The 24,514-nt window shown below is 45.2% G+C and overlaps 1 protein-coding gene across 1 annotated transcript in view; it reads left to right on the top strand.

Annotated features, from left to right (window-relative positions):
- Positions 1–24,514, top strand: part of CSAD (cysteine sulfinic acid decarboxylase) — a 251,637-nt gene that overhangs the window by 11,501 nt on the left and 215,622 nt on the right. Inside the window, exons 2-3 of the mRNA XM_069653337.1 lie at positions 13,029–13,231; positions 19,598–19,724. Coding sequence (XP_069509438.1) covers positions 13,029–13,231; positions 19,598–19,724 — 330 coding nt within the window. The remainder of the gene's footprint in view (positions 1–13,028; positions 13,232–19,597; positions 19,725–24,514) is intronic.

Raw genomic sequence — 24,514 nt, 5'->3', positions numbered from 1 at the left:
GCCACTGCAATTAATTTAAATTAGCTTTCTCTTAAAATAAGCAACTAGTCTTGATATTCTGCTAATTTTCATTACACTACTATGCAAGGGTGACCGTAAACACCTAAAATCCCTAACTGCAAAATACACACATAAGAGTTAAAAATCTAATATTAAAAACTGGCTCCATGAACAGAAGAATCTAACCAGGATATGACTGCATACATTAACCAAATAATGTTCCCTCCCCACTCATGAATCCTAAGCTTGATTCTACCACACTTTGACCTTATGACTCTAACTTCTGCCCCCGAACACATTAAGATAGTACCAGACACCCTTGACTCCTCCTCTCTTGGCTCTGCGAAAGGTCAGCAGACGTTTACATACATCTACTTTTTTATGTTTATTGTAATATGAATAAAGTTCACGTGCCAGAATTTCTGTTACTCATTGTGCCTTACCAAAAGCGTCACCCAAACAATACAATCGAACTACCAGCTAAGATATCAGATACTGACTGAAAGTAAACAGGCTACCTGGATGTGTAACCTTATCCCATACTTCCTCTTCTTTGTACATATGTCACGCAAGTGCTTTGAAGCGGCCCCCTTGCAAGTTAACGCATTATAAAACTCAAATATTAATTTGCCCTGTACGGATTTTGAGAAGACAAATGTGATGCTCAGTATCTCCAACTTTAGCATTACTAACATTACCCTATAAGTGGAGAGCAACATTGAAATATCATTTACTTTATCTACAAGGGATAATGGTTATGGGACTATGCCTGGGATTACTCATCCATAGTATCAGGGCACCGTATATTCAGACAGGAGAATGCTTTTCACACCATCTGCTTTGTTTCCAAGTGCTCAGAGTTCCTTTGGGCATATACCGTCACACATTATATGGTAACTCGCGGCTATGCGCACTGTGTAATCCTACACAAAGATATAAGGGTGGGGTATGTTGCAAACAATCTTGAATGCACTACAAAAGAATTCTGTACATGCAGAGTCATGACATTCTTAAAATGCACATATGTTGAGCATTAAATATGCCTTGCTTGCAAAGTATTGTGGGTCTGCAAATATCCCAGTGAGTGTTTACTGCTACAATCCCTCACTTTTTACAGTGCTCTATCAACTAGCATTGGAGGCTAGCACAGGGGCCGGGTGGAAGAGCACAGGTCTTCACTCCTGGCGGGTGATGAACAAGGCAGCAAATTAAAAAAACCAAGTCAGATGTTTCGGCAGTACACTGAAGGAAATGTGTTGCTTGGTTTGCTAAAGGATAGGAAATTCTAGTATCCATGTAGACAACAGCACCTTCTTTTTCTTTCTATGTTCAGCTGCAGAGGGCTTTTCAATATAACCATGTGCTCTATATCGTCTCTAGCATCTCCCTGCATCTTATTTAACTCATAACAAAGAATTACAGAAGAGGGATCCATAGTTAGAGAAGAAGGGACTCAATCTGTCTTATCTCTTGAGATTTGATGCCATTAACTTAACAGGTATATATATATATATATATATATATATATGTGATTTTCTTACACAGGGATCCATAATAAACCTCTTGTTTAATTTGTCTAGTCTCTGGTGCAGAAGGGTGGGCAAGACTATAGACTACATTATCTTCCTTGTCATTTCACTTTCTATGTCAGGGTTGCAAGCAAGGCTCTAATCAGATTTTGCTCGCTACTTGGAGTCAAATGATTATTCGGGGAGTAAAAAAGTAATTAGCTTTGCCACTAGGGATACTTTCTGCTTATTAAAAGGTGTTCTTCCCCTTAAAATCCTGTTGAGATCAGGCATTAATATTATTAGAGTTCCTTTCTATGCCACTGCTCTGCTGGTCACTAATTCGAAAAAATATCAGTGGAGCTTTGTGGGTTGAAGCAACAAAATGCTCATTGTTTCTCGTTTTTGTTGGGCACATTTTCATTTTTAGGGAGTAAAAATGGATGGTGTATCTGTCTCTTAGCTGTAAGGCTGGTGTTATCACTACAAATTGGACAACGTAATGCAGATAGTAAGCAGAGGCACAGGAGTATTTACTCATCATATTCTGAGGTGCAGTAATTCTGATGCAATTATCATCCTTACACAAATCATTAGAAGCGTATTCTCCTGGCCCTTGAATTACTTCATTAAAGTGGCACTTGAACTCCTATCAGCATGTTTTTTGACACATTGCTTTTAATTGCCATTAATCCATCGGCAAATGTTGTATTCTGTCTGAATTTCTTGACAGCCACATCCGTTTATGACTAGAGATCTTTGTGTTTTGAAGTACACATGAGTGATTTTCCAGTGGCATAAAACGTTTGAAAGGTACTGCGGCAGATGTCGAAGTCTTGGACTGGTTGATGAGTTTTCTGTTTGATCACATATGACATGTTCTATTTTAGCCTATGTGTTTGAAAAAAAATGTTGTAAGATTTGTCAAGAATTGCAGTGGCTGGGAAGAGGAAATTCCTTTCCAAACTCTCTTCCGGTATGGTAGTTCACTAAATATGCATGCTCACAAAGTGGCTTACCTCATTAGTCAGTTGCGCACATGGACAATAATGTGCGCACAACAGCAAACCAGTTCCGCACATAGAGAAAAATAATTAGAGGGAACATTGCACATGACCCTCTCAGAACTTGCAGGTGAATTCTGCTATCTCCACGTCCCGGCGTCCTTTCTGTGATCACACTTCCTCGTGAATTGCCAGCCCCGTGCTCTGCTACTAATACTGCTACTGCCAGCCTTCCAACTCCTGCTCCAGCTCCTTCCTTCGATACTTTCCTTCTGCACCCTTTTATGCCTCACAGGTTTGGCAATTGGCTTCAGGTGTGAGCCATTAGGTTCAATTGCCTGACCCGTGCAAAGGCTATTAGGCCTAATTGCCTGACTATTACATCTACATGCCTCTTCAGACCTCTTCTTCGCCTCAGTCCCTATGGGATTCTGGAACATGTAGTTTATTTCATCAAAGTTACGGTTTTCTACTTCTTGAGTTATTTTAAGGATAGATTTCATTCCCTTAGTAATTTTAACAGCAGGGCTATAGGTTTTAACTTTACTAGAGGAAGATGATTTAGAGAAGATCATATTTCCGTCATTCCTTGTAGTGTACCCTTGGTATTGAGGAGGGTATTTGATTTTTGGAATTAAAAGGGTTCTTTCCTTTGGTATTATATGCTTTTGTGTTACAATTTTAGGGCTTACCACCTTGGATTTAATAGGAGGTTGAGAGACATTAAAATGACAATAAGCCATGACCTCTTCTGGCACAGTAGTAAGAGTCTCCCTTTTAGAGGAAAAATACGGTGTCTCACCCCACAGAATCTCCTCACTACTGTAAGGAACTCATGATGGCAACAGTAAAGACAGACACAAGTCATCACAGTTCAAGGGTGTTTATTAAACTGAGTTTGCAGGTTGGAAAAACATCTAATCTAAACCTAAGGCTAAGATGGGAGCAAGCTACGACTATCAAATGAAAAATAAGGCAGTCCTAGTGGCATTTTGTCAAATAAAAAAGGCCTATAGTAAGAAAAACCTATTGCCAGTACTTACGCCAAATATAAAAAAAAGAGTGTTGGATAAGGTTCACAAGAAAGAAAGAAGTGTTCACAAACGATAAGACAGGATGTGTAGCCGGGGTCTCCCTTCCCCGTGTTTTGCGCACAGGATAAGGTGGGCCTTCTGAGCACAGGACACACTCGAGCTTTCCCAGGACGAGGCGATCGTTCTGTTCTCAGCTATCAGGACCGTCGATGGCCAAGTCTCCTTTCTCTTCAAAGTCCCTTGCCTTCCAGGACTTGATGTATTCAAAATAGTAAATCAAAGTTCCTTTTGATTGGACGTTGGGTGAAGACCTTTCACCCCTGGATCCCCCTCTTCTGGGCTCAGATCCACAAATCGTTCCAAGAGATATCAGAACCTTCAGTGGTTAACTTTCTTGCTTCCTAAGGCCTGAAAAATTCAAAATTACAAACAAAAAGTTCAACAAAAAGTTCCTTTCTGGTTGCATTTTGGGTGGCAATTCCTTACCCTTGTGTCCCCCACTTATCGGCGCAGAACCCTCTCGAATATCCACCTCCCTCCCATCGGGTTCACTCGGGCTTATATTCAAATGGCTTCTGGATTGCATTCACGTGTCATTGGGGTGATAGCTTCACACCTCTCTGTCTCCCTCTCTGGGCTCAGAACCTTTTCAAATGTTTGCCTCCCTCCATCGGGTTTACTACAACTCTTGCAAAGATATTCTCACCTTGGCATTCACAAATCTTAATGTCATTTTAAACAATTCTCCATGGACATCCCTTTGCCGGGTTCACTTTTGTCAACACACTGTTTCTTTGGACTTTAGACTTCGCTCCTCTTTATTGGCATCGCTCCTTCGGGTTCGCTCTTGCCACTTCACATTTCCCTTTGCTTTCTCTTCATGCAGGATTCACTTCCCTTGCATTCTCAAAGTTTTGTCGTCTAAGACTTTCGACTGTACACAGATTTTGCTAGACCCCTATATGACCACTTTGACCTTTCTTGACAGCTCTCCTACAGCCTTCTTGTATCAGTAGTTTCAATCAACACAGGATTAACCAGAGATTCTCGGGTTAACACCCACGTAGTGCCGATCCCCTCTGCAGCTGGTCTTCCTTTAGCAATTTACAGTTCTTTGAACTTTCCTCAATGTTTTTCTTATTGGTTCTCCCCTCGACTCACTGGCTGTGATGAACAGCTTGGCTTTCCTTGTATCGGCAGTCAATGCCGGTACAACGGTAGCAGGCTTCTCCCTGGGTCCTACTTATCAGCATAGGCATGCTCTGTGTGCCGTTGACATCTGCTGCAATACACTTGAGCTATTGTTCGTGGTCTATACGATTCCTTCCACAGAGGTTTCACAGGCCTGGCTCGGAAAGGGCAAGGTCACTTCTCTCCTTGTCACCCTCTCGGTTTGTGCCATCTTTCTCCTCCTCTTGAACTGCCGTGCTGAGGTAGCTCTCCCATCATGCGGTCTGCCTTGCGTATATATTGTACTTTCGTGCTCCACCTTTTATCCCTGTGGGGAAGGGAAAGGGTTGTGAGGTGTGTGTGATCCTGGTCAATTCCTGACCCTTGTGTTGGGACATGTCAGGTAAACGGCTTTGGTGTTCGTCTGTCGTCTTTCCTGGTGTGCAAAAAAGTGTTTGTGTTGGGGGGCAGGGTGTTTGAGTATCCTACATGATAGGTTGGGAAAAAGGTGTTACAAAAAGAGGGATACCGCATCTCACCCGTCGGTGTCCCACTTCCACTCGCCAAGGACCTCCCATCCAGGTGATCCTCCCTCACTAGTCCACCCCCAGGAACTGGATCCAATAGCGACGGCCGTGTCCTGGCCACCTGGATGACGGATCCCCGGCGACTAGTCAGGGAGACACCTTAAGGTTTCTCACAGTACCCTGGCCTTGCCTCCACCCAAGTGATCCTCCCGCAGTACACCGCCCCCAGGGTTGGGATCAGGAAGCATCTTCCTTCCCCTGCCACCCGGGAGGAAACCGTAGGCAGGGTGTCAGTGAGGTATCTGCAGAATTGTTCACAGTACTTAAATTGTCAAGATTGGGGATGACACCCCCCCCTTCTGGTGTGCAGCGGACTGGCAGGGAGCGTCCAACACCCAAAAAACAGAAGAGTGCAGTAATGTGGCAGAATTGTTGTTTTATTAACAATATCAAACTGAAACAGGGACAGCAATAGATATAAAGTGATCTCCAGTTCTCTCTCATCTTGGTACAGACTTTCCACAGAGTTTTACTTTGATATGATGTCACAAACAAATGATACATTGCACAAATCTAGGTGGGATGGGATTGTATGAGTAGTATTGGAGGGTATGTATTCTATATGGTGTTAGTAATCTAATTGGTCTGGTGATATCAGGTAACACCTCCTAGGACGTCCTACAAAAATATACATCAGGGTACGTTATGAGTGGTGTCTGCAACACTGTTAAGGTGAGCGTGAAAGGTGGACAGTGATTGGTCAGGGATAGGCTTCTCAGCCTTGGCTGTCTGGACTGTTACCAGCACATGAGCAACAATTGAAGATGATGAGAACGGTCCCTAGGTCCTGCATGACCCACTAAACTTACCATTCCCTGATTCCCTAGGCATCGAGCCATGACATTAAGCTTTCAACTTTACATTGTACTGTATCTTCCGTCCCAAAGAGATGGACGGGAATGAAGGTTTCTGTCTACCCGTGTCTGGCTCTAAGGAATAGGCATTCTCTGCTACCTACAAGTCACGTGTGTGGGGACCGTCTTTCGAATTATTCTGCTCAGTAATTTATGAGGATTTTAGCCCTTTTTGCTATGGGTGTCATTAGCTCCTTGGCCTCTAGATACTTGTTCAAGCTATTTTCATTTTGATGTCAGGTTTAATCTGATGGTAACCTGACCTTCCTGCAACATTTTTTTCTTTGCTTCTTCAGATAATTATGTCTGTCATCTGGGATCTGCTTATCGTCTGTACCTTTCCAATGCAGGTTCAAACCTGTCTTTCCTCGCTAACCTTGGCACGCTGTGCACTCGCTATCTGCACTGTTCAGACTTGGCTCCTTTGCTGGCTCAGCAAGGGGAAAGAGGTAAACACACATGCACACCTAAATGGGTATAGAAAGATCCCTTTTTTAGGATTTTAGTCAGGTAACAAGGTGCAGAGGACCCTGACACTAGGTTGTGAGTTTGAAGAGAAGAAAATAGAGAAGAAAGGGTATCCACAATTTGTGGAATCCTCGCGCCCCCTGCACACTCGGGGTTACTGTCCTGAGACAGACAATAGCTGAAGCTTTCTCAGTGTGAATATTCATAACAAGGTAAGTAAATGAGTTAGCAATATTTCAATTTGTATATGTAAACAGACCACTAATAGGTTAAAGGTAAGTATAATGTTTTCATATATTTAAAAGTTCTCAATTCCACTAATTTCAAATAAATTTTGCTCAGAGATAAATCGATTTTTTATTTTGCAAGTGCTAATAACCTCATAGCTCAGACAATTTTTATAACACCATACATTTCTATTTGTACATGTATTCACCCTATTAACTTCATATTGTGAAAAACAAGTAATTAACAGTCTCTGTGATGTTTGCTACAATTACAGCGGAACTCAACGCGTTTCGGGAGATAATATCCCTTCATCAGGAGTGAATGTTTGTGATTTTCATAGTATACATCAGTTCATCAAAAGTTCTTAGATCCTTTGAATTCTTTAGTTCTTCCAGGGTATTTCTAAAAAGTGACAACATTAAAATATTACATGATGTATAGTAGGAACTTGTCAAGTGACTCTTTGTCCCCTATCCAAACGACGAAAACATTGTTGATGTATCTCATCCAACAGATTAGTCTGGGACCCCAGTCTAAATGTGTGATTATGTTCTATATTTCCAAATGATGCATGAATAAGTTAGCGTAGGCAGGGGCCATTACAGAACCCATTGAGGTACCGGAGGCTTATAGGTAGAATTGGCTGTTAAACCTGAAAAGGGTATTGTGTAGGATAATGGTAGCCCGTTCCAGTATGAATGTTCGTTCAGCTTTGCAGTCTTGTTCTTGTAAAAGTGCCCATTCGAATGCTTCTAATCATTTATCATGAGGGATGGAAGTATACAGGCTCTGTACATCAAATGTTACGAACAAGTCATTGTTATGCAGCTCCTGTAGATTTTGTATGATGTTCAAAAAGTAGGTAGTGTCATGTAAGTAAGTACTGGTCTTTTGTACTATAGGTTGCAGTATCTGGTCAACATAAATTGCAAGTCAATGAAATAGGCTATCTGTTCCTGCAACTATTGGTAACGGTGGTTGGACCAATTGCTTGTGGATCTTTGGGAGACCATAGAATACTGGTGTGATGGGATTGGCTTTGTTGAGAAATTTCCTGTTTTTTTCTGTTATCCAACCTTTGTTCACTGCTTTCTCCAGTACTTTTTGGATCATTGTGGATATTCTTGAAGTATGGTCCTCATCAATAGGGATATAAGTATCTTTGTCATCCAGAAGTAGTAAGCATTGAGAGTTATAAAAGGAAGTGTCCATGATTACTATCGCTCCCCCTTTGTCAGTGGGCTTCAGTGTCAATGTACTGTCGTCAGCCAACTCTCTAATTATTTTGCTCTGGTGTTTTTGTATATTGTACTTATTCACTTTACAGTAATCCATTTTTTTAGTTGGTTTAGCATCTGGGTTTCAAAAGGTTTTAGAGTAGTGTTTTGGATGGGGGGGTTAAAAGTACTCTTTGGTTAAATTTCAAGGTATTCTGTCAGAGGAGGAATATTTATTGGATGTTGTATATCAAAGAAAACCTCGAGTCTCATCTTTCTCATGAGTCTGTGTAAGTTAACATGTTCCTCCAAGTGTGTTGTATTTTGTGTAGGAGTAAAGGAAAGACCCAAATTCAGTACTTCCAGCTGGTTGTTAGATAGTTGTTTTGAAGATAAGTTAACCACTAGGTGTTGTTTGTTTTTTTCTTTGACCTTAGATTTCTTGGACCCTCTTCGTGTGGTCTTCCGTCTAAAAAAGCTTGCGGTGCTGCTGTAGAGGTTGTAGCTGTTTATGAATTATGGAAATTATCGCTTCTTGTATTCAGTGTTGTGGAAAATTCCCCTGCAGTGTTAGTTCTTCCTCTAGTGTCTTCGTTACTTGAGGGGATGTCACTACTCTTATCACTGGTATCTTGTCTTGGTTCTCCTGTAGGTGGTCTGTTCGGGCGAGTTGGTCTATTAGATTGGTAGAATTCCTGCCACGAGTACACTATATCTTGTGAATAGTCAAGAGTATCTCTCCTGAATTTACGGACCTTTCTTTCTTTGTTCAATCTCCTTTTTGTTTTGTTCAAGCGATGTATTGATGTCATCCAGTATAGTTTTTAACTCCTCGCTGGTCTTAAAGGTGCTTAGTGTTTCACTCAATTCACAGATTTCATTGTCCAATTTAGTTACCGATTTAGAAAGTTCTTCTATCATCAGTAGTATTAGGTCCAATGAGCATTTCTTTAGTATCTGCTCCCACTTTTTCTCAAAGTCAGGGACTTCTTTACATAAGGTAGGTTTCAGGTATACCCTCAGGCCCATTGGTATTCTTTGTGCCCGGTAGTACTGAGCTATGATGGTAGCATATAGCTTCTGGGAAATGTCTCTGCGTATTAGTTTCTCTAGTCGAAATATAATTTGTTCCTGATTGGTAGCTGCTGGGGTAGTAGTTTCAATGTTTAATTAGGCCTAGATAACGTGTTGCTTCTTCTTCATTAAATGCAAAAGTCGTTGCATGTTTGTCGGTAATTGCGTTTATTTTGGAGAAGGACATATTCTCCAAATTGACTAACTAGGTGGGTGCAATTTGTGTTGATGTGTCACACACTCACAGAAAATGGAAATACATATGAGGGAAAGAAGTAAAAACACATGCACACCTAAATGGGTATAGAAAGACACCTTTTTAAGGATTTTAGTCAGGTAACAAGGTGCAGAGGAGAATACACAACCCTGACACTAGGTTGTGAGTTTGAAGAAAACAGAGAAGAAAACAGAGAAAAAAAGGTATTCACAATTTGTGGAATCCTCGCGCCGCCTGCACACTCGGGGTTACTGTCCTGAGACAGACAATAGCTGAAGCTTTCTCAGTGTGAATATTCATAACAAGGTAAGTAAATGAGTTAGAAATATTTCAATTTGCATAGGTAAACAGACATTTCACCAATGGGTTAAAGGTAAGTATAATGTTTACATATGTTTAAAAGTCCTCAATTCCACTAATTTCAAATAAATGTTGCTCAGAGATAAATCGATTTTTTATTTTGCAAGTGCTAATAACCTCAAAGCTCAGACAATTTTTATAACACCATACATTTCTATTTGTACATGTATTCAACCTATTAACTTCATATTGTGAAAAACAAGTAACTAACAGTCTCTGTGATGTTTGCCACAATTACAGCGGAACTCGTTTCGGGAGATAATATCCCTTCATCAGGAGTGAATGCTTGTGATTTTCATAGTATACATCAGTTCATCAAAAGTTTTTAGATCCTTTGAATTATTTAGTTCTTCCTGGATATTTCTAAAAAATGACAACATTAAAATAATATAATGTGAGTATCTTATTGGAAATTCCACTATGATTTTTATATGGTCACCAATAGTACAGTCTCCTACCTCACATTGGTGCCCCCAGGTTATTAATAATGCTGCAATTTCGGCGGTGGTAAGTATCCAATTCAGATGACCTATTCCTCATCACAGGAAACCTATAGATGTAATATATATCTGCTTAGACAATGGTACAGTTTGGTGCAGAGAGCAAGTCATTGTACTGTACTGGATCCTAAGGATTAGTATCAGGGTGTGTAAAAAATGCCTCCCTTAAATAGATTAGACTTTATTCAGATGTAACCTTCTAATCCAGGGCTAATGGACAGGTGAGCATGGATGCCTTAGTGTCCTAGTTCAAAAAAACGAAGAGGAGGACATTCTAATAAGTTTGAAGTGGTCAGGAAAAGGTAAAAAATGCAGCCACTGGAGTAAAAATCTTACCTGTGCTATCCTAGACATTAAGCGGGCAAGTACATGCTGTCCTCTCTTAAGGTACACAATCTACCTAGGGGGTAGAGAGAAAAAGGAAATTGGTCTTTCCCGATTGAAGAAAATGCACAGGACAAAAAACGTTTGCCTCTCAGAAGATTAATCATGAGCACCCAAAAGAAGAACCTTTCCTATAATGCTGCTGGCAATGTGTAACAGCCTTTACATCTTTGTACTGGATGTTCTATAATTGGAATATTAATTCATTAAATAGCAACATGTTATTTTATCTGGAGAACATGATAAGTACTTTGGTGTTGTGAAATACTGTTTGATACATTTAAATAATTTCTTGAACCAGTTATCTGGCCTTATGGTGTGCAGGGAGTGGGAGGGCTATGCGGGGGGTGGGAGGGCTGTGCAGAGGGTGGGACCGCTTTGCAGGTGGCGGAAGGGCTATGCAGGGGGCGGGAGGGCTGTGCAGGGGGCAGGACGGCTATGTAGGGGGTGGGGCGGGAGGGCTGTGCAGGGGCAGGAGCGCTATGCAGGGGGCGAGAGGGCTTTGCAGGGGCAGGAGGGCTATGCAGGGGCGGTAGGGCTATGCAGGGGGTGGGAGGGCTATGCAGGGGGCGTGAGGGCTATGCAGGAGGCAGGACGGCTATGCAGGGGGCAGGAGGACTGTGCTGGGGCAAGAGGGCTTTGCAGAGGGTGGGAGGGCTATGCAGAGGGCGGGAGGGCTATGCAGGCGGCAGGAGGGCTATGCAGGTGGAGCAGGGAGGGCTATGCAGAGGGTGGGAGGGCCATGCAGTGCGGGAGGGCTATGCAGGTGGAGGGAGGGCTATGCAGGGGGCGGGAGGGCTGTGCAGGGGGCAGGAGGGCTGTGCAGGGGGCAGGACGGCTAAGTAGGGGGCAGGAGGGCTATGCAGGGGGCGGGAGGGCTGTGCAGGGGCAGGAGGGCTATGCAGGGGGCAAGAGGGCTATGCAGGGGGCAGGTGGGCTATGCAGGGTGGTAGGGCTATGCAGGGTATGGGAGGGCTATGCAGGGGGCGGGAGGGCTGTGCAGGAGGCGGGACGGCTATGCAGGGGCCGGAATGGCTATGCAGGGGTGGTAGGGCTATGCCGGGGCAGGAGGGCTATGCAGAGGCCGATAGGGCTATGCAGAGGGTGGGAGGGCTATGCAGAGGGCGGGAGGGCTATGCAGGGGTGGGATGGCTATACAGAGGGTAGGAGGGCTATGCAGGGGTGGGAGGGCTATGCAGGGGGAGGAGGGAGGGCTATGCAGAGGGTGGGACGACCATGCAATGTGGGAGGGCTATGCAGGGGCGTGAGGGCTATGCAGGAGGCAGGACGGCTATGCAGGGGGCAGGAGGACTGTGCTGGGGCAAGAGGGCTTTGCAGAGGGTGGGAGGGCTATGCAGAGGGCGGGAGGGCTATGCAGGGCCGGGAGGGCTATGCAGGCGGCAGGAGGGCTATGCAGGTGGAGCAGGGAGGGCTATGCAGAGGGTGGGAGGGCCATGCAGTGCGGGAGGGCTATGCAGGTGGAGGGAGGGCTATGCAGGGGGCGGGAGGGCTGTGCAGGGGGCAGGAGGGCTGTGCAGGGGGCAGGACGGCTAAGTAGGGGGCAGGAGGGCTATGCAGGGGGCGGGAGGGCTGTGCAGGGGCAGGAGGGCTATGCAGGGGGCAAGAGGGCTATGCAGGGGGCAGGTGGGCTATGCAGGGTGGTAGGGCTATGCAGGGTATGGGAGGGCTATGCAGGGGGCGGGAGGGCTGCCGGGATGGCTATGCAGGGGTGGTAGGGCTATGCCGGGGCAGGAGGGCTATGCAGAGGCCGATAGGGCTATGCAGAGGCGGGAGGGCTATGCAGGGGTGGGATGGCTATACAGAGGGTAGGAGGGCTATGCAGGGGTGGGTGGGCTATGCAGGGGGAGGAGGGAGGGCTATGCAGAGGGTGGGACGACCATGCAATGTGGGAGGGCTATGCAGGGGGCGGGAGGGCTATGCAAGGGGCGGGAAGGCTATGCAACGGGCGGGAAGGCTATCCAGGGGTGGGAGGGCTGTGCAGGGCGCGGGAGGGCTATGCAGCGGGTGGGAGGGCTATGCAGGGGACGGGAGGGCTATGCTGGAGCAGGAGGGCTGTGCAGGGCGCGGGAGGGCTCATCGATTGGGCTCTTTTCTTTACATGTGTATTTTCACTGCTTCGTGTCAGGGCAGTTATCCCTCCTCTGCACCCGAACACTCCTTGAAAGAGTACACTGGATGGTTTAGGCAGAAGTCTGTTCTTGGACATTGAGTGCACAGCAGCATACAGCCTTTGCCAGTCATAGTGTCCCAGTTCAAGGCTTGCACTGCTGCTTCGCCGGATCTGTTCTGTGTCTGAGGGAATCTTGCACTGCTCCTGGCCATGCAGCATGCATCTGAGCGAATACGGCCCCTGCGCTGGTGACATGCCATAATCACATGTGCATCTCCTTCCTCACATGTAGGCCTACAGGAGGCTGTGCTTGGGGCCGGCAGGGGTGCGGATTCTCACTTGGCAGCACACAGCGGCGTCCAGGGCAGTGCTGTGGAAGAAGGCCCCATTCCACCGCCCTCTCCCCGGAAGCACGGCGCAGACCAGTTCTTAAAGGACGCCTTTCGGCTGATCATGGAGGAGGTTGTCCAGAAAGGAACCGATGCTACTGGAAAGGTAGGTGCAGAGTGACACTAAGACAGGTAGGTCCATCTGTAGAGGCCAAGTTGACAACCAGAGCTGATTGAATGGGCTCAAGAAAAGGCCAGGGGTGGCAGACGAGCATTACACAAATAATGAGACCACATATTGCTTGAGCTTTGGGCACACTGCCATCGCAGACATTGAATTCACATGACCTTTGACCCTGATAACATCACAGGAAATTGCATCACTGATGAAACACTTGCTATAAGTCTAAATTGGTTTAATAGCATTTGCCAAAAGTATGAGAGTCTCTCTACTGAGAACATTTGGGAGGGCAAATAACCTGTTATTGGGGATGGTGCCCGCTCAGGAGGGTCTACAATCAGGTTTTAGTGCACCACGCCTTACAAGATGAGAAGCATCCATTTTGTTGTCAGTCTTCTCCCTCTCACAAGGACAGTCCAGATCCCTGATCAAAAGTAACACCAGGCGCCTCAGTTAGGCGTGTATTCATTTATTTATGTATGCCTTATTGGTAGATTAGATCTCCTGCCCCTGCTTAGGAATGGGGGCGAGTGTTAGGAAATATTTGTCTTTTTTTATCTCCTTCCACCCCGTTGACTTCAACGGGGCCCCCATATCTGCTATGGACGTGGACTCTGACTGCTTTCTGGGGTGAGAGGGCATGTTATCATCACTCACCTGCGCAACTCATATTGTTGGGGGTGTATTGGATAGTCCTTCAGGCTTCCAGTGCAGGGGGTAGAGTCTCCCATTTCCTTGTGTCCTTTGTTTTTACATGACAGCTCAAGCCACTTCAAGTGGAGTGCTACCGGAACACATTGTGCCCTCCTTTCTCTTATTCCCTAAATTACTTTTGTGATGTCATTGAAAAGGCGGGTGGTAGCGAACTGACTTTTACTCTACCCTGCCCCATTATGTTTACTGCGTTAATGCCATTTTAAGGATCAAAGAGTCAAAATGGCTGCTCCTTGTGGTTTAACCTCTGTTCTTTGTCTCATCATTCTGGTTCTGCCATTTGCCTGCTGGTCTAAATAGACTTTACGTCATGCACTTTCATGGGATTCATGAAAGGAAGCCCTGCTGAGTGATTTGTGTACTTGAACTGGTTAAAACGAGGCATTGGTATTGTCTGCTCCCAACCCACATTCCAGCCAGGATGATGTCATGTTACTAGGCAAATGTGACGTTGCCCAGCAGCCAATGTTGGTTTGAATGGTGCATGGCCTTACTGATGTGATGGGGTAACCATTACACTGAATTAAGGATATAAGGAGAGGGTCTGCAGCCATTTTGAAATGTTGACCACTGGTCTCAAGTATCCTGTCAAGGAGCGCCGTAGAAGGGAGGCCAGGCAACTCCTGCTGTGACTAGCATTAGCTCAGGCAACCAACACGTTTTGGAGCTCTGCCTTTTTTTTATTGAGTAGGGAGAGCAGAAAGATGTGCCTGCATCGCTCCAACTGTTGGGACAAATCTAGTCTCGAGTCTTTCTTGCTGCCTTCGCTGCCCTGGAGCTCTAGAGTAGCGTTGCTGCATTTTCCCTTCACCTTCCTGCAGCTGGACTGTATTGTTGCATGGACGCCAACCTTGTGGGGATCTTCTGGAAACTGCAAAGGCCTCTTCACCATGCTGCTGTCATTCTTCACAACAGAGGAGGGCAGTACTTTAAGTGGGGTAAGAAATTGGAGGGGGGGGGGCCTCATTTAGGGGCATGGCTTGCCTGATGGGCGTGGCCTAAAACTTGAAGGCGTGGCCGAAAGAAGAGCATGTAAAAATGTACAGGGGTGGTCTCGTCTACATAAGATACTGCAACACTGCTGGTACAACCAAAACGTGTGGTCCTGGGCAAATCTGTTCATTGCACTGTTGAGGGTGAGTCTTTTTAAAAAGGGAGAAAGTTGACTGATTTTAATATAAAATGCAAGCAGTCCTTGCATTCGAGGAGAGGGGCCTACTAACACCTTTTTTACTCAAGGGGCTTGACATAAAAAAGTTTGTATACCACTGCCATTCCCCAATGCGGCCAGGGCATGGTTGCAGAGCCCAGCGCCTGAACGTGGGTTTGCTGCCGACAGGGTAAGGTGACAGGTGGAAGATGTTGGCTACGAAAGTGCACTACCGGGGGCCCACATATCCCCCACCCCAACAAGCAAACAGAAAAGTTTACAAATGGTTCTGTTTTTAAATGCACTGAGGTATCCTCTGGAGTGAAGGCCGCGATGCCTGCTCGCAGCGGGTGTTGTGTAAGAAATACGAGATGGTTATGACTATGTGAGGAAGAGAGGGTGGGAGCAGGGGAGGAGCAGGGCAGAGGTGGTTTGTGTGTTTGGGTTCCACTGATAGGCCAAAGTTGTTAAACACTTCTGAGTCCGTTCTCAGATCTGTTCTGTTTATGCAAATGCTATAGTGGCCCCTAAAATAACTTCCTTCCTTCCTTCCTTCCTTCCTTCCTTCCTTCCTTCCTTCCTTCCTTCCTTCCTTCCTTCCTTCCTTCCTTCCTTCCTTCCTTCCTTCCTTCCTTCCTTCCTTCCTTCCTTCCTTCCTTCCTTCCTTCCTTCCTTCCTTCCTTCCTTCCTTCCTTCCTTCCTTCCTTCCTTCCTTCCTTCCTTCCTTCCTTCCTTCCTTCCTTCCTTCCTTCCTTCCTTCCTTCCTTCCTTCCTTCCTTCCTCCCTCCCTCCCTCCCTCCCTCCCTCCCTCCCTTTCTTTCTTTCTTTCTTTCTTTCTTTCTTTCTTTCTTTCTTTCTTTCTTTCTTTCTTTCTTTCTTTCTTTCTTTCTTTCTTTCTTTCTTTCTTTCTTTCTTTCTTCCCTCCCTCCCTTCCCTTCCCTTCCCTTCCCTTCCCTTTCCTTTCCTTCCTCCTTTGCCCCTCCTCCTCTCACTTGAGTAAACTCTTCCTCTGCCCCCTGAGAAGGCCTCCTGCCTCCCTGCATTCCCTCACCTGCCCCTCTCGCCTCTACTTATTCTGACATTGGTCACTGCCCCCAGTGTTGGGTGCCTCTCCTGCCGAGCATCCGGATGCCCACCTGGTTATCCAGCTTCCCAGGTGTCTGTCGCTCTTTTTTCTTCCAAAACCAAGCTGTGGCATAGAAGGCTGGGCACCTTTTGAGTCCTGTCATGGGGTTAATGTGTCAACCATTAACAATCTTTTGTCTCCACTCCTGTTGTGCCTGGTACTCTCAGCCCTACGCTGTAAATAGCACAACAGGGAGTGGAGACAAAGGGGTGTTAATGGTGGGTGGGACACTGTGCATTTCCTGAGCCGTGACTTTAAGAAGTGCAGTTCAGTCACAGCTTCATGTGAGCTAGTTTGAGCGAAGCTGTGACTGCCCTGCACTTCTGTCAGTCACAGCTGCCTGACTTGATGACGGCAGGCTCATCTCCCGTCGCGGCTGCGGCCGTGGCGGGACAATGACCCGCCGTCAAGTGGTGGGATCAGAGGGCCCCAGCAGGGCCCCGGACCACTTAAAGCACTGGGGAAGGGTCTGATTTTGTTTTTTCTGCCGACTCTTGTCTATGGCCAGGGCTGCTGCTGCCATCTGCCTCTTTCTAATGCGTCCTACTGCCTTCTGGGAGTCAACTTCCAGCCATATTCTCCACATCCATTGGTTTCTACTGTTGTCTGATTTAACCATCAGAAGGATCCCCAAACGTGCAACCAGGAACCTACTGCTGCAGAGTCTAACAGTAAGCCCATATGTCCCCAAGGATCCCCTGTCATGAGGGGTGTTGGTTTTGCGGCTAGATTGCTTATATTTCATTTTGTCCCCTGTTGTGATTTAAATGTATTTGGATGTGAAGTCTACCTGCAGCTAGCCTTGCCCTACCTAAGTAGTGGTTCCCGTGTAAAGGAGTTTCGTTTTGGGGTCCTCTTAGACACTAAGGACTGGTAGTCTGCCTGTTCCTTATAGGAAACTTTGCTTTTTTAATACTTACTTTCTAGTCCAATTGTACTGTAACACTGCAAACGTTGACTTTCAAACTGATTTTCAAGCCACTTCAAGTCTATTGAGCCAGTCAAGCCATAGCCATGTGTTTGACCTGCCCTATATATTCCTGTTCAGATAGGATTACTTACCTGCAATAGACCCGGGCATTGGCTAGGATAGGGCTAAACCCCTGAGGTAATCCTGAAAGTGTTATGGGCATTTTACACAGTTATGAGACCTGCACGTTTTGTGATAATATTGTCTTCCCTGCTTTAAATGCTGTAACAGTGCATATGCCTATTAAATGTTGGGTTACTAAACGGTGTTGGTATATTTGTATATTTTACTTTCCTTAGTTTGTAGTGTGTTTGACTTTAATGCGTGTGTGATAATAAATAGTATATGTGTATATACTTATATGCAGCCATTCTAATCTCTATTGTTATTAACTATCTGCCACCAAAATCCTAATCTCCTAAATCTAAGCCTTACTGCTCAGCTTTATCACCAGTTGAGAGTTTTGCTAGATCAAGTGTAAAAAGAATAACGTGTAGGTCCACTAGATTAGCTTTACAGAACCCCACAACAGTGCTGGATCCAAAATAAATCTAACAACAGAAGTGAAAGGGGATGGCAGTAATGGGATAGAACTTCCTCTGTTTGTCGGCTGCATGGAACACTGTCTTCAGGGGGCCAAGGTGTTGTCACAGCACACTGAGGAGTGTGTTTCCCCTGTCAGTCTGCAGAGGGATGAAGGCCTCAGTTGTGGCTTTGAAACTGAATGCTGGGAGGGCTGGATCTTCTGGAGGAAACTCATTTGGTACCCTGCTGTTTGGGACTTCTTCCACACGGGCCTCATTACAAGTTTGGCAGTAATCCAGAGGTAAATCCGCTCAAGAATGACCACCAAACTCGCTTACCATTACCACCACTTGGTTACCAATGGATTACAAATGATGATATGGCAGTGTAAATCCACGTTTTCAGAGTCCATACAACTCCTGGGGATTTTGGCGGAATTACCACCAGTGGCAATTCTGCTGAGATTTGGACTTAAATTGGCAGATTTACCTCCATCATGATGCTGTAGGAAAATTCTCCACTTTAAGGTCAAACCTACATCTTGGTGGTGGGGTAAAAACAGCGGTAATTCCGTTACTGCCCAAAAAAGTGGCGGTAAGAGAATGACCATCTGTTTTTTCCCTGCACAACATAGTGTTTGAATGTGATCCGGGAGGGATTGTAAAAAACCCAGGGATTTAACCAAAGGCTATGATGGAGATTCATAATTGCATCTGCTACATCATTTCTTCTCCTTAGACCCTTCTGTATTCTGACTGGACACGGAATTGCAAGGCCAATAGTTTGCTTACTTGAGAACCTGCATCATTGAAGCTCCTCTTGATAAAAGACCTGTTGCTTCCCAGCCAGCACTGCGGTTGCTATCTCATTGATAAAGCTGCACCATATTGTGGCATCTCATGCCATCGGTGCTCGTTAGCTGGTGCGCCTGGAGAGTCTAACACAATAGTTTCACCTAAGGGAAAGAAAAGCCAAGGTCTTACTCTCTTATTTTTATTGTTAGGTTCTGGCTATGCATAGGCGGTTCCTCTCTTCCTCTGGAAAAATCCCACCATCTTAGAGGCCGGCTTTGAATGCAGAGAGGACAGAGGAAAGACAACGGGTGGAAAGTACAGAACGTAATCACAACTCATACAAGTACAGTTGGCTTTCAGTTCCTGGAAAGACCAAGGGCCAGACACCCAGTTCATTACAACTGCAGTAAACCACCATGAGCCATGCAACAAGGCAACACCCCATTCTTATCCTGCACCCTCACACATCAGTACCCTTCATACACAACAACGCTCTAAACCTTCCAAGGTCATCCACACCTCCGCATGCAATACATCATCCCCACATGCCAGCAGTCAGAACTCAACTATTGCCCTCGTGCTTATCAACCTCCATCCCACAGCCAGATACACATCTGACTGTACTGACCCCTTCACTCACATCAATTGAGTTAACTGCTTTTCAGTGACTTACCACAAAAGCCACTGCTGTGTACCTATGCCAACTTTGAGAGTTAGAAAGAAGGGTATTGGGGAAGGCTAAAAATAATAAGGGTCTCCTGTGGCAAAATGGTCATAATTCGTTGTCTTGTCCTATGTAAGCCAATGTAATGGCTTTGCGTTTGGTATTCTAAGTCTTTACATGACAAGTACATCAGCCTCAAACTGGTGATTCGGGATAGAGTATTCAAAATGTTTGAGAGTAGGAAGGACTGATCAGAAATGGATTCTCTTCTGGTCCAGTAGTGTCATTGATAGGTCCCCCTATTGAAGCATTTTGGAACCGCTGACCCAATAAGTCATTCCGCTGTGTTTGGCCCTTTCAGTTATGTCTGGCATCTTGAGATTTTCCTCTGCTGTCTCTTCTGGCCAGGTTTGTGATTGGAAGGATCCTGTGGAGCTGCAGAGAGCCCTGGATCTAGAACTCAGGGACAGTGGAGAACCATCAAAGAACCTCCTGGAGCATTGCCGAGATATCATCCGGTATAGTGTAAAAACAGGTAAAGGAATGCTGGGGAGGGCGGGGGTGAAGGAGTACATGGGGGAAAAGGGAGGGGATACAAAACCTATGTCCATGTTATGCGTACTGAGGCCTGTTTTTGCTGTATAGGCCTTTCTTGCTTTATCTAGTTCATTGTATAAGGAACAGAAGCTTTTGATGTTAACATCAGGGATGCAGAGAATGCAGAAAGGTGCACAGCATCTGTTAAGATGAATACTTGATGCATGTCCCAAAGGCCGAGAAAACAATATCCTTTTTAAATGTTTGTATTTAAAGTGCATTTGGTTAATAAAAACCTTAAACACTATCAAACTATTACATTTAAATCCATAAGAAGAGATAAGAACAAATACAACAAACCCAACCTGGGCATTATATAGTTAAGACAAAGGATACACAATACAATATAAAATGAATGCACTCCTTAAGATCACAGTATACAAAAGTCATCTGATCAATGTGCCCACTAACAGATAAAATACTTTGAAATTCCGACACGAAAATACAGTTCTAAAAAGGGCTATGTTTCAAGAAAACATGAATTAAAAATGTTTTAAAAAATACTAAAACCAGATAAGAGCGTAATTATAGGGGGGACAGTGGGTTTTGTCCCCCCCAACTTCTGTGGCATGCCTTTTTGTCCCCCCCAACTTTTGGAGGGAGGGCAGGGGCGGCTGCAATCATCAATTATGTAATTGGACAGCACAGGCCCGGCTGGGGTGCCCAGCAAGGCTTGCGCTGTCTCATTACATAATGCTGAGATGCCTGGCAGCCACGCTGCAACACATTCAGGGCCGGGATGCCCTGTATGGCTCAGTCCCTCACCCTGGCTGGCCTGACTCAAAGTCAGCAGCCAGGGTGCTGAACTGTGTGTTGCAGGACCTGGCGCCTGTGCTGCCACGCTAGCAGCAGCACATCCAGGGGCTGCAGCGCAGAGAATCGCTTTCCGGCTTTGTATTCGTGCCACACACAGACAGGAACCAGGAAGCTCATTCAGCTTGCTGGTTTCTGTCTGGAGGTCCGTGAGTGCGAAGAGGTTAGGTCGGTGTAACATGAGACGTGGCCCGGGCGGCATTTGAAAGCAGAGCAGAGGTATTTTATTTAAAAAAAAAATGTTTTTATTGTTTTTGTGTATGTTGGTTGGGGGGCTGGGATGCGGGCTGACCCTAGTGAGGGACGTGTCGAATTTGGACAATGTGAGCAGAGCTCACAGTACACATTAAGGTCCCAGGTATGAACACACACTAACAATAACAAACATATTCTCTGGTGCAAACCACATCTCTGCAACGCCTCTAAAATTAGTCTTGCCACTTTTCAGATGCTACTAAAGCACCACCATCTAATTTCAAAAAGAAGTTGGCGGAAGGTGTGCCCTCCCAAGTAGAGTGGAAACAGTCAAGCTGAGAAAACCTGTGACCCAAAACTGCCGTACTATACAAATTCTGCGAAATAAATTTGAGTGCTATATGCATTCCAAACATTGGTCTAGGTGCGCCCTGTACAACTTTTCCCCCGCCGCCAAAAATAATCTTCACCAAACTGGCAAAAAGTATTTCGAGTTTTGCAGATACTTTTTCAGGACGGTTCAGTGCAAATTAGTAAATGGGTGTCATGATTCAGTTTACAGGCCACCAAAAACTGCTTCACTTACCAAACTAAGCAGGGGAGTATCCAGAATTGTAAAAGGGGGAGAGGGTGCGGGGGGTGGGGGGGTCGGGAGGGGCGAGCAACGAAATGCAGTGTGTGGAATTCCACATGGTCTCATTGGCGCCCCCAAACCGCCCACCCCTGCCCCAATCTACTTTTTTGGTAACATTAGTGGAAGATGGCATTTTAACACACAACAAAAGTAAAACCGCAGGATCATTCCAGATGCAGGAAACTCATATATCAGAGCTCTGTCCATGCCCTTTGAGGCAACATACATGCAAACTTCCTCATTATTATATGGATTGTACCAACATAAGTGACTTCAAAGAAAAGGACATTGCAAGGCGCATCATCAGTCCTTGATACTTGGAGGCACCATGGAATTGACTTTAGAATAAGTGGCCATGAATAAGTCAAATGACAAATAACTTTGTGGTGCAAAATACCTAAATTGCACTTTTGTTATATGTGGAGCAACTCTATAGTCATTAGGCTTTTCCATTATAATACCATGATACATTAACATAAGCTTTGAAGTGATTCAGAGTCACTTTCAGAGCTGCAGATAAGGCACAATGTAATTAAATTATTTGCTCAGGATCGCACATTTGGTTAAATGGTGAAACTGGGATGTGGACAATTTAAGCGCCCGTGCACATCTTTCCAGGTTTAGTTGATAGAGATATTTATTAAGGTTTTGCTTTACATTTCATGTGCTTAAATAATTATTTATAGCAATGCCTTGGAAGCAAACCACATTACATAACAAACTAGCCTTTCATAGTAAACGAACCATACACTATATACATTGTCATAGAAATATGTTGAGAAATGGGAGTATGATTTTAGTTTTATTCTCCCCATACTACATGCAAAGTCACAATAGCATCCTGTAGATTAATGTGAGCCTAACAAATCCCCCTTAGGTTTTAAAGCCATAGTCATTATTCCATAAAGCATGCAACAATATGCACCCTTCTCATTTCTAATCACTATCTCCCATTCACATTTCTAAAGGGACAAAAGGCCCTGCTAATAGTACCCCCCTCCCTCCCATCAGTGCCCAATCGCTCACATTGTAATGCTCTGTTGATACAGAGCAATGTGAGGACCCTCTGCTGCCCGGAGCTCCTTGAGACATTGTCCTGACAGCAGGACACCTCTACCATTCGGAACGGGTAAGGTGGCTTGCTGCCAGGACACTGAGTGTGCTGAGCAGGAATTGCTCAGCACACATTGTCCTGCCAGCGACACCTTTGCCGTTGGGCACCATTTTTGATGTGCCAAACGGGAGAGGTGTCCCAAGGACAAATGTCCCGGTCTGGCTCTTAAAAGATCCACGGGGCAGCTTCCCCCTCCCCTCCGCCTCTCCGGCTTGGTACTCCACTGCTTGGAGCCATTTGAACACAGGAAAACATACCTTCATTTTAATCTGTCAGAATCTTGTAGAAGAAATCAATCAGCACATACACATATAAGGTGCTGTGCAGAAACCAAGTTTGGCGATATATGGCATTTAAACATTGATATCAAGTATACTTGGTCACCCACTGCATTAATCGATGGCTTCTGCCTTTAAATGAAAGGAAACATCAAGGGAATTGCTGGCATTGCAGTGAATCTGTTCCTTTCTGCTATGGCATTATAGTTCAGCTAGGACAAGTCAATTTAGCCCTAGCTTTCAGGGATCAGTGGGTGATAAAGTCTATACTGCTCAATGAACCTTGCGCCACTGTTTCCATGCGTTATTGTATTTGTACATATAAAGGTTGTGTGCACACAGTGTATGTCAATGGAGGTGCTGGGTGCATTTGTCTGTGAGTGAGAGTGTATGCAAGCATATGTGTGTTGACTTTTGTGTCTGAATGAATGATAAATAATGCATTGTTAGTATGTTCTATTGGAATTAAGTTTGTGAATGTTATGTTGTATCACTGCTTGCATGGCAGGCCGGCTGGAGAAGCGTGACGGCCCAATTGATTTTTAAAGATAGGCCACTAGTCTTATGAAATTTACAACAGGGCGTCAGGAATGGACTCATGTGGAGTAGTAGTCTAGTGTTATCCCTCAGAGATTTAGGTTGTTTGACTGAGGTACAAAATCACAGCAAAATTGACTGTAGTCATTTTCGTTGCGAATACGTTTTTACCTCGGGACAAAAGAAAAACCCATGTCCCCCCAAACCGCCATTACACCCATAAACCCCCCTACTTAACTTTTCTCCTTCCGCCGCTCCTCTATACCCTGAAGCGTACGATCCATCCATCTAACGCAGGTCGGATCTGACGCTGCAGGGTCCCTTTTTCTTCACTTTTTTTGTTAGGTCCCCTGCCACCAATGCTGAGGAAGCAGGGGACACCCCCGTAAACCCCAAAGTAAAAAATACTGAATGTGAGGGGCGGGGGACACCCCCGCAACCCCAGCTCTTCATGTTCGGTATCTTCGACTTTAAACTAATCGTGGTGACCGAATTTAGTCAAATCTATCATTCAACCATATTTTATTGAACAATTTGGCCAATACGGTCCCTAAGAGCCAGCACCCGCCCTCCCTCCACCCCACCCCTGTCCCCCCCAACATTTTCAGAAAAGTTACTCCACTGAGAATGCCCTAGATATAAATTATAGTTCATTATCCTTAAGCCAAGGGCCCTGCATGCAATATCACAGCCTCTCTCCATACATAAAAGCCGGCCCCCGTAATAACCAATGAGGTAGCTCCACATAAATTGATCCAAAATTGATCCCCCCGTATATTCGCAGGTCAACTGACAAGTGCTTGATAGGCCTTCAAATAATTGATCAGCTTGGTGGGGGCATTGTGTTAGTATGTGGCGGTTAGTCTCCACCGCATAATTCCACAGCCTATGTAGTCTATCTTCATAAGGTATTCCAGGCGAGCTTCCGATGTCCTGTTAAGTTGGCAGGATGTTTAGCCGCAGGTAGGAAATTAACGTCCTCATTTTCCCATCACACGTTTTAAGCAAATAGGAACAGGGACCATATGGATTAAAACCTTGCATGCTGGATTCACAATACCGGCTTTTTTTTCTTATCTTGGGAATGCTGTCTGCCCTGTCCCATGCCTGAGTCTTCTTTGTAAGTAGAATTATAAATTCCGGTATCTCCTTTATCT

This window comes from Ambystoma mexicanum, chromosome 3q (genome assembly GCF_040938575.1).
Source record: "Ambystoma mexicanum isolate Mex_15411 chromosome 3q, UKY_AmexF1_1, whole genome shotgun sequence".
NCBI lineage: Eukaryota > Metazoa > Chordata > Amphibia > Caudata > Ambystomatidae > Ambystoma > Ambystoma mexicanum.
This window is presented reverse-complemented; position numbering and strand designations above follow the sequence as displayed.